General features: G+C 36.4%; 1 protein-coding gene across 1 annotated transcript in view; it reads left to right on the plus strand.

Annotated features, from left to right (window-relative positions):
• The window catches only part of PCDH15 (protocadherin related 15), a 1,264,171-nt gene that overhangs the window by 962,016 nt on the left and 286,040 nt on the right, over positions 1–16,115 (plus strand). Inside the window, exon 17 of the mRNA XM_043926323.1 lies at positions 8,520–8,652. Within this exon, the coding sequence (XP_043782258.1) occupies positions 8,520–8,652 (133 nt within the window). The remainder of the gene's footprint in view (positions 1–8,519; positions 8,653–16,115) is intronic.

A 16,115-nucleotide genomic window follows, 5' to 3' on the forward strand; every position in this document is an offset into this window, starting at 1 on the left:
AAAAAAATGATAAGATAGTAATAATATTAATGCTAATTATAAACATAAATATATATTGTCTTTATTATTTAAACTGTTACTAAATCCCGATAATAGTCATCTATTTATTTTGTAAATTATTTTCATTGGAAATAGTGCTGTGCTGAATAGATGTCTAATCTATATGTGCATATATATTCAGTTCAGTTCAGTTCTGTCACTCAGTCATGTCCGACTCTTTGCAATCCCATGAACCACAGCATGCCAGGCCTCCCTGTCCACACCAACTCCCGGAGTCCACCCAAACTTGTGTCCATCGAGTTGATGATGCCATCCAACCATCTCATCCTCTGTTGTCCCCTTCTCCTCCTGCCCTCAATCTTTCCCAGCATGAGGGTCTTTTCCAATGAGTCAACACTTCGTATCAGGTGGCCAAAGTATTGGAGTTTCAGCTTCAGCATCAGTCCTTCCAATGAACACCCAGGACTCATCTCCTTTAGGATGGACTGGTTGAATCTCCTTGCAGTCCAAGGGACTCTCAAGAGTCTTCTCCAACACCAGAGTTCAAAAGCATCAAGTTTTCGGTGCTCAGCTTTCTTCACAGTCCAACTCTCACATCCATACATGACCACTGGAAAAACCATAGCCTTGACTAGATGGACTTTTGTTGCCAAAGCAATGTCTCTACTTTTTAATATGCTGTCTAGGTTGGTCATAACTTTCCTTCCAAGGAGTAAGCATCTTTTAATTTCATGACTGCAGTCACCATCTGCAGTGGTTTTGGAGCCCAGAAAAATAAAGTTAGCCACTGTTTCCACTGTTCCCCGATCTATCTGCCATGAAGTGATGGAACCAGATGCCAAGATCTTAGTTTTCTGAATGTTGAGCTTTAAGCCAACTGTTTCATTTTCTTTCACTTTCATCAAGAGGCTTTTCAGTTCTTCTTCACATTCTGCCATAAGGGTGGTGTCATCTGCATATCTGAGGTTATTGATATTTCTCCCGGGAATCTTGATTCCAGCTTTGCTTCTTCCAGCCCAGCGTTTCTCATGATGTACTCTGCATATAAGTTAAATAAGCAGGGTAACAATAAACAGCCTTGACGTACTCCTTTTCCTATTTGGAACCAATCTGTTGTTCCATGTCCAGTTCTAACTATTACTTCCTGACCTGCATACAGGTTTCTCAAGAGGCAGGTCAGGTGGTCTGGTATGCATGATATATTTTAGACAACTTTATTATTTAATAAGTGAGATTTTAAATTTGCTTTGAAGTTCCAGTTTGCAAGTCATATCACTGATTTGCCTTGATAAGCCTTTGTTTACAAGAATTTGTAGTCCAACTGGTTTTTACTTAAGTCAAATTGTATTCTACCCCTGGAAACAAAGTGGCATTTTCAGAATTTGAATATACAGGTCTTTTCAGTGATATGAGGCATTTCTTTGACTTAGTCTCACTGCTTTCTTTATAGACAATGGTTTGGGTGCTAAAAGACCACCTTATGATGGTTGATTAAATATCAAGTGGGACCTGCAGCAAATAAAATCTATATACCTCCATCCTACCTGCCACAATAATGTCATGTTTCCCTAGAATAATGACACTTTCTATTTTCTGGAGGAAAATTAGTCTTTCAAATTGTGTTGATGATTGAACCAAAGAGTTGTGAGGCTTTGCTTTCAGTATTTCTTTCAGAAAAAGATGCCCTTAGAAAATTATGAACATAAAAATATAGATTGTGACATATTTTACAAGCTGACCCAGATGACAACAGTGACATGTAAACCTAATTAAATGATCACACTTAGAGCAATGATGATTTTCTGTCTTATTCTTTTCTAATAAGCAACCTCAATTCTAAATGTCAATAACACTGACTCTCAAAATGAGGATTTATGAATTAACTAGCAGAAGAATTAACTGTTTATATACTTGTTATTCTAATTGATTAAACTAGCCAAAGAATTAAGAGAGTAAAAGTAACCATAGTCTATAGTGGTTTTGTTTGGGGGAATCTTTTTTTTTTTTAGTCGTTGATAAACAGAAGAGGATTAAAACAAAACATTTTTAAAAAGCAGTAAGGTATGTTAGATAGTATTTATTTTTTGTCTTTAAGTCTTCTCATATGTAACTGCATTAAATTAAGTAAATATTTAATCTTAATAGGAGTTGAAGTACTACTATTAAGTATTTATCAAAATGTAAAGATAAAATTGAGTCCTTTCCCCCAAATATAAACAAATCATGATTAAACAACTGATGCCTGGCATGGCATACTTTTTTGATAATCTATTTTCACTGAATTCAAGGTTGTATCTAATTAACACAATATTAAATCACCCATTCTCACATAAAATTATTTTTCAACTGTGAACATATATATTTTAAAATAACTTCACATGACATATTTAACATTAATAATAAAAAATTATGGAAGTATTCATTTTAGCAAAATTTTACTGAGTTTCCACAATTCCTGTCCTTTTGGGAAGCACTAGAAATATAAGACAAGATGAGTTTTTTTGCCCTCACAGCATTCGTATAGAGGCACAGGTAAATCTGGATATAGCGTAGTATAATTACAAGTGCAGGTTAACTTGGACAGGAAGGAAAATGAGGTACCCTAGCAGAATATACAATAACAGCAAAGATACAGAGACCCAGCAAAGTATTGTCTGCTGTGAGAGTTGTTAAAATTTATAAACCAATCCCCATTGTTGTTAAGCTGAAGTTTAAATCAGTAAGTAGAGCACACGAGTACCTGAATGCTATGACTCTTGCTCATCTCTCTAGTCTTAATTCCTACCATTGTCATAATTATACCTTTTTCTTTAATTGTACAAAAGGTATTATTTTCTTATTTATTGGTCTCTGAATTTGCACATGTATTTTTCCTTGCCTGTAATGCCCTGTGGTTTTTACACCTACATGCATCTTGTCCCTGTAACTTTCCCTGAAAAATTTCTCTGAAGTCTTATGTTAGTTTTAAATCTGGAAGTGTTACTCATATGGATCCCTGTATGTATTTCCAAAACAATAAAGCAGAATCTATGAACACTGAAATGTAAATACAGCTTTTTTAGTGTGCTATTGGTAAAGACAAAGGAAAAAAAAAAAGATAAGCTTTTATTTTGATGATCCTCTTAGAAACAAGGTAGAAATATAGAGTTGCAAATAAATACCATGCAGCATGTGTTGACACATTTAAAACAAAATTACTATACAGACTGTGCAGTCTTCTAAATGTCAAGAACATTTTCTCAGTACCACTGAGTACTATTGTCATATCCAAAAAATTTTGCTTTTTATCTTCTTAAAAATTATACCATTTCTGAAGTTAAAGCTTCTTAGGCCTCTCTTCACAACCTCTTTTTATTCATATTTTATTTTGTTCTTAAAAACAAAGTACTATGGTGAAGTTTCATTCATAATATAACAATTAAAATTGATTGTGATATTATAGTCTGATCCAAATACTTGAAATCTGTGATTTTCTGTAAGAAAGTATCCTTCCTTGCAAACCACAGATGTTTTATGCTCTCACAGAGAAACATATACACACACATCAGATAAAAAGTCTTCAGTTTACTTCCCAGTTTTGTTCTTGTAGAATGTGGGGAGAAAAGGCAGGCAAATTTTAAATTCATAAGTTTTGCCTTTGAGTTTGTCTTCTGTTGCTAATTATCTTCACAACCTTGACTCTATTACTTAATCTTTCTGAGTTTCTAATATCCTTTCATAAAATGAGAGTTAAACTAGATGGTTTCCAGGGTCTTTTAAAATCATATGATTATCTGAGAAGTTACATCACCTTTCTTGTTCTACTTTGAACTCATTACCAAATGAGAAATAAAAACTTTATGATTTTTATGTTTATAGATTTATCTACATTATACTGACTATACTATAAAAATAAAATTTATATCATATAGATTCTCAGTTTTATGCATTTAAGACTAGCTGTAAAATGTAATACAAAGTGTTCATGTAGAATGTTATTATTTACCTTGTGATTGTCTTGTTTTGTTATATGCTTAATTAATGATATTGAATTACTAATCTTTATATCATGAGAAACACTGGGCTGGAAGAAGCACAAGCTGGAATCAAGATTGCCAGGAGAAATATAAATAACCTCAGATATGCAGATGACACTATCCTTATGGCAGAAAGCGAAGAGGAACTAAAGAGCCTCTTGATGAAAGTTAAAGAGGAGAGTGAAAAAGTTGGCTTAAAACACAACATTCAGAAAACTAAGATCATTGCATCTGGTCCCATCACTTCATGGGAAATAGATGGGGAAACAGTGGAAACAGTGGCTGACTTTATTTTTCTGGGCTCCAAAATCACTGCAGATGGTGACTGCAGTCATGAAATTAAAAGACGCTTACTCCTTGGAAGGAAAGTTATGACCAACCTAGATAGCATATTAAAAAGCAGAGACATTACTTTGCCAACAAAGGTCGATCTAGCCAAGGCTGTGGTTCTCCCAGTGGTCATGGATGAATGTGAGAGTTGACTGTTAAGAAAGCTGAGCACCGAAGAATGGATGCTTTTGAACTGTGGTGTTGGAGAAGACTCTTGAGAGCCCCTTGGACTACAAGGAGATCCAACTAGTCCATCCTAAAGGAGTTGAGTCCTGGGTGTTCATTGGAAGGACTGATGCTGAAGCTGAAACTCCAATACTTTGGCCACCTCATGTGAAGAGCTGACTTATTGGAAAAGACCCCGATGCTGGAGGGGATTGGGAGCAGGGGGAGAAGGGGACGACAGAGGATGAGATGGCTGGATGGCATCACCGACTCGATGGACATGAGTTTGAGTAAACTCCAGGAGTTTGTGATGGACAGGGAGGCCTGGCGTGCTGTGATTCATGGGGTCACAAAGAGTCAGACACAACTGAGCGACTGAACTGGACTGAACTGAACTGGGACAGCATTAATGATATATTTTATTGTTATTACTATCGGGATTCAATTTTAGAAAGCTAACTCTGACACTCGGCTGACATCAGGGCTAAAAGGAGGATAGTGTTTTAGAAGGCCATAACCATCAAGAATGTCGGCGCTTATTTCAACTTATTGTAGGGAGGTGCCAGGATGTTAAAGATGAAGAACTTAAGACCTTGAAATATGATCGTATTCAAATAACTCTAAAATCCAAGTGTGTGTGTGAGGGGAAGGCGTTGGGAATGATTAGCAATTCTAGCACTTGAATCACTGGAGAGGAACAAAAGAAGCAAGGAGTAAGTACAGATGAAGGAGACAGTCATGTTGGCCCTTGGTGTTCACTGTCTCCTGCCTTGAGAAATAGAGTCTTTTTTGTTTTGCAATTAATTTTTTTCTCTGTGCCAAATACACAGGCTTCTTATGAATTAGAAGTCATTACTGTAGTGTTGTGGATGTAAACAGTTTAGTCAAAGGGGGAAGAATAAGGAAATATGCAAAGTACAATAAGTTTAGTATAAATTATACTTTTAAGAACAGAAAGAGACCCATGTTCAGGTGAAACTTTTATAAAGTATTCCACACCAGTAATTTGAAGCTGAAGGTTCTAGATTTTTTAAAGGAAACTTTGAATTTAGGGTACAGATGTTTTCTAGGTCAAAAAAGTGAGGGACTCTCTTGCCTCCAGGGTTATTAAGGAGAGTTTTAGGTCAGCTTGTAGAGGAATCCCCTGGACTCCTAACTTAAAAAGCAGGCAAATCCCCATGAACTTCTGGGACCGTGTCTTCTAGATCAAATTTGTGTAAGAAAAACCTTGTATATTCATGGAAAATGTAGATTTCCAGTCCCACACCAAAAGATTAGGATCCAGTATGTCCAAACCCTAACACCACCATAGTCCAGTCTGGGGAAGGAAGAGAGGATACTGTGCCTGTAGATTTTAGCTTAGAAAAGTGAAAAAATGCAATTAAAATGTCTAAAATATTTAAAGAGATGTGAATAAGATAAATGCAAGCTTATTAATTCCATTCCAAAGAATAGAATAAGAAACCTTATTTTGAATAGTTATCAATAATAACTGATATATGTATGTTTTTCAGTATGTACTTCCCTGGAGGATCAGATGGTAAAGAATCTCCCTGTGATGCTGGAGACCTGGGTTTGATCCCTTAGTCTTGGAGATCCCATGGAAAAAGGATTGGCTACCCACTACAGTGTTCTTGCCTGAAGAATTCAATGGAGAGAAGAACCTGATGGGCTATGTCCATGAGATCCCAGAGTCAGACACACATGAGCGACTAACACTTTCACTTGACTTCATATATTTATACATACATACACATTTGCACATACCCATACATGTATACACACACACACCCACACACATATTTAATCCTTATGCTAATCTTAATGTTATTATTATATTTAGTTATCAGATGAAGATAGTGAAACTGAAGAAAGTCAGTTGCCTATGATCACATCTGATAGCATCAAAATTTTAACCCAGGAATGTGTGGTTAAAAATCCAGTGCTCAACATTGCTCAGCTAGGATTATTATCAATATGGTGTAGGGTAAATGTTATTGGACTTATTATGCACAGAGGATGTGCTGGCAGCAAAAAGGAAAAGATAGTAAAATGTGTGAATCACTTTATATGTAACAAACACTAAAGAAAAAAAAAAAGAATGATGAAGGGTAATATTAGCAGTAATGTTTATCTTGGGATGGCTGTTGGAAAGAGATCATCACCTGGGAGACTAATATGCCCACCCATGGTGACAATTACTTTATTCCCACAATATGAAAAGTGGGGCTCCTTTTCATCTAGCCATCAGTGTTGCTGTTTAGTTTCTAAGTCATGTCTGACTCTTTGCAATCCCGTGGGCTATATATAACCTGCCAGGCTCCTCTCTCCATGGAATTGCCCAGGCAAGAATACTGGCATGGATTACCATTTCCTTCTCTAGGGAATCCTCCCGACTCAGGGATCGAATTTGTGTCTCCTGCATGGCGGGTGGGTTCCATACCACTGAGCCACCAGGGAAGCCTGCCGTTACAGTACTGATAAGGGTAAACTTGATACTTCTAAGTTTATAAGCAACATTTCATCATCCATTTTAACCTACTTTAAACATCTTACCCTTAAAACACGAGTTGTAAAAAAAAAAATTGAAAAGAAAAGCAATTATATTTTGATTAATTTTATTGGTGAATTTTAATAATGAGATAATATCAGAACAAGAAATAATGCAGATGCATTAACTAATTATGATGTCTAAGAGATTTTAATTTAGATTGAGATTGCTTTAGAATAATATTGTGGTAAATTTAAGTATGAAATATTTTTAAGTCACTGCAAACTTTTAGAGGTGCTTAGTATTCTATAGATATCTATTCTACTGAGAATATTGTCAGAAACAATTTGGACTAAGGCATATTATAAGGTGATAAGCTAAAGAAAGCATTTTCAGTGCCTATGATCTGTATTTCTCTTAAGAGATTTTCAAAGTAAACATATATAGAATAATAATCTCAGAAAAATGTGTTCAGTAACATGTCTTTAACTGATGCACTTAATGTAAAGAACTTTGGGCTATTTAAAAAAAAAATCTAGCCCCCAAATAGAAATTATAAGAAATGTGTTTTGAATAAAAAGGCATGATTTTGTTAAAATAAGTTAAAGCATACAACTCAGGCAGTGGTGGTATGTTCTTCAAGATAGAATACTAACTTTGTAAACCCCAGGTCTCATTAATATATTCTAGCCAATGTTTCTTCTGTACCAGTCTTGAATATCTTGTTTCTTCGGGTTTTGCTACTTAAGGAAATTTCAGAGTTTAGGTATATCAATAAAGGTGATTATATCAATGCTAATGATTTTGTCCTTCTAATAGTAGAATACATTTTGCCCCTCAAAAACAAATGCCCAAAAAAAAAGAAAAAAACAAATGCCCATCAATCTAAGGCTTCGGTTAAATCTGACTTCCAAATTTTTATATTATACTCTTTAAAAAAGACTTAAAAACAGATTTGGTATTGTTTGCAACTATTTTACACAACTCTTACTTTATGACCCTGACTCTTGACATGCATTTCATTAAGCCATTGATGTCAGCAAAAAAGCTAATAAAACACAACCCATATTTTGTTTTCTGTGTTATTTTAATCAATACTCCCTCTGCTGGTTTAATAGGAAGAAATCCCCAAGGACAGCTCTTATTACCAAATATTTACAGAGTTTTGTTTTGCTACTAGAGAAGCATTACACAATAAAGTCAAAAGTCAAGGCAATTTAATTCATTACCTCTATTTGCACAGCTATTTCTACTTAATTCACACTATTAATCTAAGTAGGAAAAATCTGTACCTGAGACTTTCTTCTTTTCCTTTCGCTAAGATAATTTCATAAAAACATCATTTTTTGGTGGTAGCTTTTGTTTTTCCACCCTTTTATTCTGGATTGCTTTATTATTTCCCATAAAAATTCAGAATTTCTCTCTCCTGTAAACCCAACAACAGAATATCAAATGCAGCCTGTCATTAAATGTGATGCAGATTTTTACCCATCTTGGTCGCTTCTCTTTCTCTGCAGGCATTCCATCTGTACTGTGTACATTGAAGTGCTTCCTCCAAATAATCAAAGCCCTCCTCGCTTCCCACAGCTGATGTATAGCCTTGAAATCAGCGAGGCCATGAGGATTGGTGCGGTTTTATTAAATCTACAGGTATGCTCCTTAGTTTACATATAAAATTCTAGCAACAACCTTGAAGGCTAATGGGTTCATATCCATGCAAGAGGGGAGAAAGCCTCACATGTCACTTACACTCTGATGAATGGCAATTCCATCTGGAAAGGAAAGCAGGGATAATATGGATGGAGGGTTTCCACAGCAAATCTATTCTATTGATTGCCACTATTGAAGCACTCATGTTAGCTGGCAGGGATTAGCTGCAATCATTACAAGGGAGAATGAAAGGATTGGAAGCATGCACTTGAATATCTTGTACTTTGCATCCAAAGAGTTTGCAGCTGACTCTTGTGTTCTGTCTAGGATTCCTTTGCCCCGACAGGATTTATTTTTGCTGCAGTGTTCAGTATAGAAAATGACTTTAGATTCACCAACTGATGGTAGGCATTCTAATTCAGAGGCTGACAATTTTATTTTGTGACCATGGGAAAACCTTGTAATTGCTGTGCCTCAGTCTATTTGTTTAGATGAAGGGGGTAGATTTAGGTTATATTTCCATTCGCAACTCTTGATACTTGGGCATATGAGTTACTTGCAGAATGATAGCTTGATTTTCACAATTTATATATTCCTAGCTAAAGCATATTTGTCCAGAAAATGCTATATTTTCAACTGAACTTACAGTTTCGAGTTGGGCTACTTGTGGTGTTGATGATAACTGTCACTTGCTATAAAAATCATAAGTACATGACATTATTTTATCTATGGATGTTCAGAGGACAGAGAATTTATCATCTCCTGGTGTTATATGGGAATAGCAGGAGTTGCTGACATGAGAATTCAGGAAGCTGGCCTTGAAGGTTAGGAGAGGTTTGTTGTTGTTGTTGTTTTTTCAAATGTGATAATTTAGGAAAATCCCAGCATTGATATTTGTCATAAAATGAGACGACATGGGGCATCTTGCAATCCTGTTTGAATACAAACACCCTCTCTCTCAAACCCTGATGATATAAAAGTAAAGGTTCCATAGAATGTTTACACTAGAAGGAATGCTAAAAATAATGAAACATATCAACCTCATTATCTAAATGTGGGAAATTAATCTTATAGAAAGTAAATGGGGCCTACATCAGTTGATGAAATTATGAACATTTCCAAAACAAGGCTCATTCTGTTATATCCCACTCATTTTCTGAGACTGCTAAAATTTTGGCTGGCATTACCAGATACTTCTTTTTACCTCTGCTCTTGTCTCTATTTGTTGCTTTTTCTCTAGGTAACTAGAGAGACTTTACTTTTGTTGTTCATTTACTACTAAAACATAGGGAAATAAAATTATATGAAAGTAGGTATATTAGTAATAAGGAAATTTGGGGGATTTTAATGGATAAAATAGACTTCCTTTGTGGCTCAAACAATAGAGAATCTGCCTGCAATGCAGGAGAACCAGATTCGATCCCTGGTCCTAGAATATCCCCTGGAGAATGAAAAGTCTCTCCACTCTAGTATTCTTGCCTGAGTCCCTTGGACTGCAAGGAGATCAAACCAGTCAATCCTAAAGGAAATCAACTCTGAATATTCATTGGAAGGACTGATGATGAAGCTGAAGCTACAATACTTTGGCCACCTGATACAAAGAGCCAAGTCACTGAAAAAGACCTTGATGCTGGGAAAGATTGAGGGCAGGAGGAGAAGCGGGCGGCAGAGGATGAGATGGTTGGATGGCATCACTGACTCAATGGACATGAATTTGAGCACACTCTGGGAGATAATGAGGGACAAGGAAGCCTGGTTTGCTGTATAGTCCATGGGATCGCAAAGAGTCGGACATGACTGAGTAACTGAACAACAATGACAAAAGAAAAAAAAAAAATCCTGTAGTTTCTTTAGGAAAAATAAAACATTTAGTTGAGTCATGTAAATGATAAAATATGGAAAACCAAATATTAAATAGTTACATTTATAGAATAATGAAAATTTTTGTTTACCTATCATGGGAATTTATTTTGTTTAAACAAAAACTAAAGAAAAATAAATCTTAGATTTGTAAGTTCAGGCCAAGAAATTGTACATGTTTAACATTTAAATATTTCTTAAGAATGTGCCTTTGTATAATTTAACTTTTTGTAAGTTAGATATAATTTTACTTCTAAAATGGCTCCAGTTTCATTTCAAATCCCAGAAATATCTGGGAACCATAGTACAGGAGAATAATTCTACCTGTGAGTTAAAGATGAAAAGGAGTTGGCCTTTTTCATATCTCAAATTTCTCTAGTACAAAAGCTGAGAAAATACTTGAAGTGACATTTCTATTCACCCTTTGTACTTCTGGTAGAAGTGAAAGAAAGGATGCCAATTGCAGTGGCAGTCTCTATTAGAAAGAACTGGGGTGACACCATCAAGGCATTTTTCATAAGCCACCAACCATACACTTTTGCTCATGATCAACTGAGATTGAATTTAAACTAGTGACCTAAAAGTTGAAAAGCTCTGTCAAATTACTCTCGCAAAGACTTCTAATAAAAGAATGTATTAGAGGTACTTCTGGATACATTCTTGTCTTTTTCACCCACAGCACTGCCCACTGCTGACTCACAGCTCAATTTAGAAAGGCAGGATTTATGGGGAAATATATTTTAAAAGATAATAGGAGACTGACTTCAAAATAATCTGTTTTGACTGAGATCAAAGTGGTTTCTTTTCAGACAACAATCTTTGTTTCCCTCCCCAGCCCCTTTCCTTTCCTCTTGTAAGTATTTTCCTTTCATTCTTTCTAAAAGTTGTTTGGGAGGTTGTGATTTTCCTCAAAATACCAATATTTTGCCTAGCTGCTGTTTTGATGGCATTTCGTGGAGGAAAATGTTACCGGGAGCTTTTATTTTTCAAACTTGTTGTGCTGATCAGCATTAGTATTAGGTGGGACTTCTTCTTCCAGAATTGGCCGGATCTTGATCTAAAGCATGTTCCTTCTTTGTAATTCTGAACTACCAGTGAAGCCTGTGAGACTGGTGTGCTGGTGCAAGAGCATACACTGGGATCCTGAAAGCAGGCTGTGTGCCTCTCTCCCTGATTTTGTGTTTGGTTATGTCACATCGCTAACTTGAAATGGGCCATGGTGGGTGTTTTTATGCCATCAAAATTAGCAAATGCAATGAATCAGTACCCTCCAGTCCAGATAAGTTGTTCAACTTTTGCTTACACACCACTGGATTTGGAGCAAATTTCTCAAGATTCAGATCACTAAAATGTGTTGACTTTAGCAGCTTTCTGCATCTTTGTCTCTCTGAAATTTTGATCTACTTCCATCACTTTAAAGATGAGAGCCATGCTTCCAAATGTGACTCTATATTATACTCAAATACAATAGGTCTCAGCTTTTTTTAATACATGTAAAAGCATTTTTTTGCTTTCAAATTACCCTTATAATTTATGGCTCACATTCTCATTGACTGTTTGACACATCCCTGTTACCACTAGTATAATCCTTTCTTACACATGGATTCTCCTTGTACCATCGCCATCATCCTCATACTCATTTAATAATAATAGCTATATAATAACACTTATGTGGGACTTAGTGAGGCATGACTGCTTCCAATAATCATGTACAGATGTGAGAGCTCGACTATAAAGTCTGAGAACTAAAGAATCGATACCTTTGAATTGTGGTGCTGGAGAAGATTCTTGAGAGTCCCTTGGACTGCAAGGAGATCAAACCAGTCAATCCTAAAGGATATCAACCCTGAACATTCGTTGGATGCTGAAGCTGAAACTCCAATACTTTGGCCAGCTGATGAGAAGAGCCGACTCATTTGAAAAGACTCTGATGCTGGGAAAGACTGCAGGCAGAAGGAGTAGGGGATGACAGAGGCTGAGGTGACTGGATGGCATCACTGACTCAATGGACATGAGTTTGAGCAAACTCTGCATTCAAATGGGTATATCTTTCCTTTTCTCCTTTGCTTTTTGCTTCCCTTCTTTTCACAGCTATTTGTAAGGCCTCCTCAGACAGCCATTTTGCTTTTTTGCATTTCTTTTTCTTGGGGATGGTCTTGATTCCTGTCTCCTGTACAATGTCATGAACCTCCGTCCATAGTTCATCAGGCACTCTGTCAGATCTAGTCCCTTAAATCTATTTCTCACTTCCACTGTATAGTCATCAGGGATTTGATTTAGGTCATACCTGAATGGTCTAGTGGTTATCCCTATTTTCTTCAGTTTAAGTCTGAATTTGGCAAAAGGAGTTCATGATCTGAGCCACAGTCAGCTCCCGGTCTTATTTTTGCTGACAGTATAGAGCTTCTCCATCTTTGGCTGCAAAGAATATAGTCAATCTGATTTTGGTGTTGACCATCTGGTGATGTCATGTGTAGAGTCTTCTCTTGTTGTTGGAAGATGGCTGTGGTTTTTCCAGTGGTCATGTATAGATGTGAGAGTTGGACTGTGAAGAAAGCTGAGCACCGAAAACTTGATGCTTTTGAACTGTGGTGTTGGAGAAGACTCTTGAGAGTCCCTTGGACTGCAAGGAGATCCAACCAGTCCATCCTAAAGGAGATCAGTCTTGGGTGTTCATTGGAAGGAGTGATGCTGAAGCTGAAACTCCAGTACTTTGGCCACCTCATGCGAAGAGCTGACTCATTGGAAAAGACCCTGATGCTGGGAGGGATTGGGGGCAGGAGGAGAAGGGGATGACAGAGGATGAGATGGCTGGATGGCATCACCGACTTGATGAACATGAGTTTGAGTAAACTCCGGGAGTTGGTGATGGACAGGGAGGCCTAGCGTGCTGCGATTCATGGGGTCACAAAGAGTCGGACACGACTGAGTGACTGAAATGAACTGAACTGAAAGTGATAAAGTATATTATTCTCAAGGCCTTGACATTGTTTCTAACATGTGTTATTCAAGATGGAAAACTCAGTTCCTTTCATGCTTCTACAATAATCAAAATATCCATTATCAGCAGTAAGTTTACACCTGCCTGTAGAGAACAAATGTCAGTTATGAACAAATTTTGTATCAAATGATCCATTTACCTATTGTTGGTAAGGATATCCTTAAGGAAAGTTCAACTGCCCTTTGCAAAATAGATAGCAAACGCATATATGGGAAACACAGTAAAGATATAACCCTCTCTGCACAATGTGTCCCTGTAAGGGTGAAGTTTTGAAATTAGAGGAAAATAAGTGCTGACAATTGTTCATTGATTTAAAATATCTTTATCCCTGTCATCTTTTTTTTTTTTTTGCTACTAATTCTCTTATTTACACATGGACTTACTTCTGAAAATGAATGGTGGTAGAAAAATAAGTGACTTGAAGTGATGCCAGTGTCAGTGCTGATTTTTTAAAAAAATAAATAACAGATATAATGGAGCACAGACTGACAAAACAGCCTCTGGGCAAAGTAGCCTATATGGCTGGTAAACTGAAAATGGTTTTTATATTTTAAAAGTTTTTTTCAGAAAATATAAACAAAAATGAAATTAGAAAACAAAAAAAAATATACAAAGAAGTCACAGGTAGCCTTATAAATATTTTAATTACTTTTTAAGGGGGAAAAAAGGGTTCTGACCCTTATAATATACGATCGAGTACCATTATAAACAAATGAAACAGGCAAGCAAAGTAGCAAAAAGTCCAATATGTTTAAATAAAGTAAATATGAATATCTAAAAAATAAAAAAGAAGTAAAAAATATTTTGCACTCTTAACATTAAGTATATTAAATTGAAATAAGGAATCATTTAATTAAGCTATGTCAAAATTCTCTGTTATCTGTTCTGAGTCTCACATTAGCTAGTTGAAAACAGGAGCCACATTAGTTATTAAAGTATAGTTCATATATATGTATGTATTAGGTCAATACATTGCTGTTGTTGTTCAGTCACCCAGTTGTGTCCAACTCTTTACAACCCCATGGACTGCAGCACTCCAGGCCTGCCTGCCCCTTACGATTTCCTGGAGTTTGCCCAAGTTCACGTTCATTGTATTGGTGATGCCGTCCAGCCATCTCATCCTCTGATGCCCTCTTCTCCTTCTACCCTCAACCTTTCCCAGCATCAGGGACTTTTCCATTGAGTCAACTGTTTATATCAGATGATCAAAATACTGGAGTTTCAGTTTCAGCATCAGTCCTTCCAATGAGTATTCAGGGTTGATTTCCCTTAAGATCGACTGGTTTGATCTCCTTGCTGTCCAAGTGACTCTCAGGAGTCTTCTCCAGCACCACAGTTCAAAGGCATCATAAAATAAGGATTAACTTATCCTTTGGTATAATCAAAAGACAGAATTTTAAGAGCTTGGGAAACAGGAGGGAAATTGTTGTCTTTTGGATAGCGAAGCAGAGATTAAATGAGACAGCATATAAACGTGTTGATTGCATAGATCAGTGCCTAAAATGAAAAAAAAGAAAAAAGTAGTTCATTTTTATTCCTAATCTCCAGAAGAATGAACACTGCTTTTTTTTTGTTTTTTAGTTAACTAGATTTAAGACTTTAAAGGTGAATAAGATGGTACTGGGCACTTGGAATAATGGATAGAAAAGTGAAATATCAAATGTGCAGGAATGTATATGTTACCAAACTTGTCTTCTGGATCCATGCTGGGGTCTTAGCCCAGCTTAGACCCCTTGTCTTGGCCAAGGAGATTATTTTTCCAATTAAATTGACATAACCAATAAAGAAAACAAAGCTGAAATTGGAACATCACAAGTTTTTCAATGGCCAAAGAATGGAGAAGGGGAAATTAGTTTTTAAATCAGCTTCTCAAGCCAATTTGAGCAGAGCCACCATATATATTGAAGGGTCAAGATGAAAGGGAGGGGACTGGAAAGAGTGGGAGGAATATTCTCAATTTATCCAAGAACAGGAGTGTGGTTTGGACCTGGAACTGAGGCAATAATCCTTTTCAGCCCTTGTATGGCTTTTCCATTTGTCATGGCAATTGACAACTGTCCTGGTGCTAATGGGAGTGTCATTTACCACACTAATGTATTATGTGAGCATATAATGAGACTCAAAGTCTACTGAAGGTGAGCCTTCCTACGTTTTGGGGCTAACTGATTCTGAACAGTTCTGGCTTTTCTCTTTGCAGCTTCCTCCTGAAACTTAGATAAGAGAAATTGGTTTCCATTCAAGGGGGTTGTAGGGAAACAGCCTTGGCAACAGATGTAATCCAAAGAATATATTCAATTACTTTATTATTTTGTTTGTTCTTCCATTGAGAAAGAATGATCACTTGTGTTTTAGAGAACAAAGTGACACTTAGAAAGCCCAAGAGATATGTGGTTAAGAGATCAACATTAATAGTAATAGCATCAACATCTAATTTTAATTGAATGCTATTATCAGGCAGGAACTACACCAATCACTTGAAAGCTTCCTCATCTTTTATAGTCTCAGCAAAGCAATGACATTTCCAATGTCAAACACAACCCTGTTGCAGAGTGGGCATTCCATCTCTTCTGATCTAAAGGCTGTGTGCTATTATTCATTATTC

The sequence above is a fragment of the Cervus elaphus genome, chromosome 15 (assembly GCF_910594005.1).
Source record: "Cervus elaphus chromosome 15, mCerEla1.1, whole genome shotgun sequence".
NCBI classification, from domain to species: domain Eukaryota; kingdom Metazoa; phylum Chordata; class Mammalia; order Artiodactyla; family Cervidae; genus Cervus; species Cervus elaphus.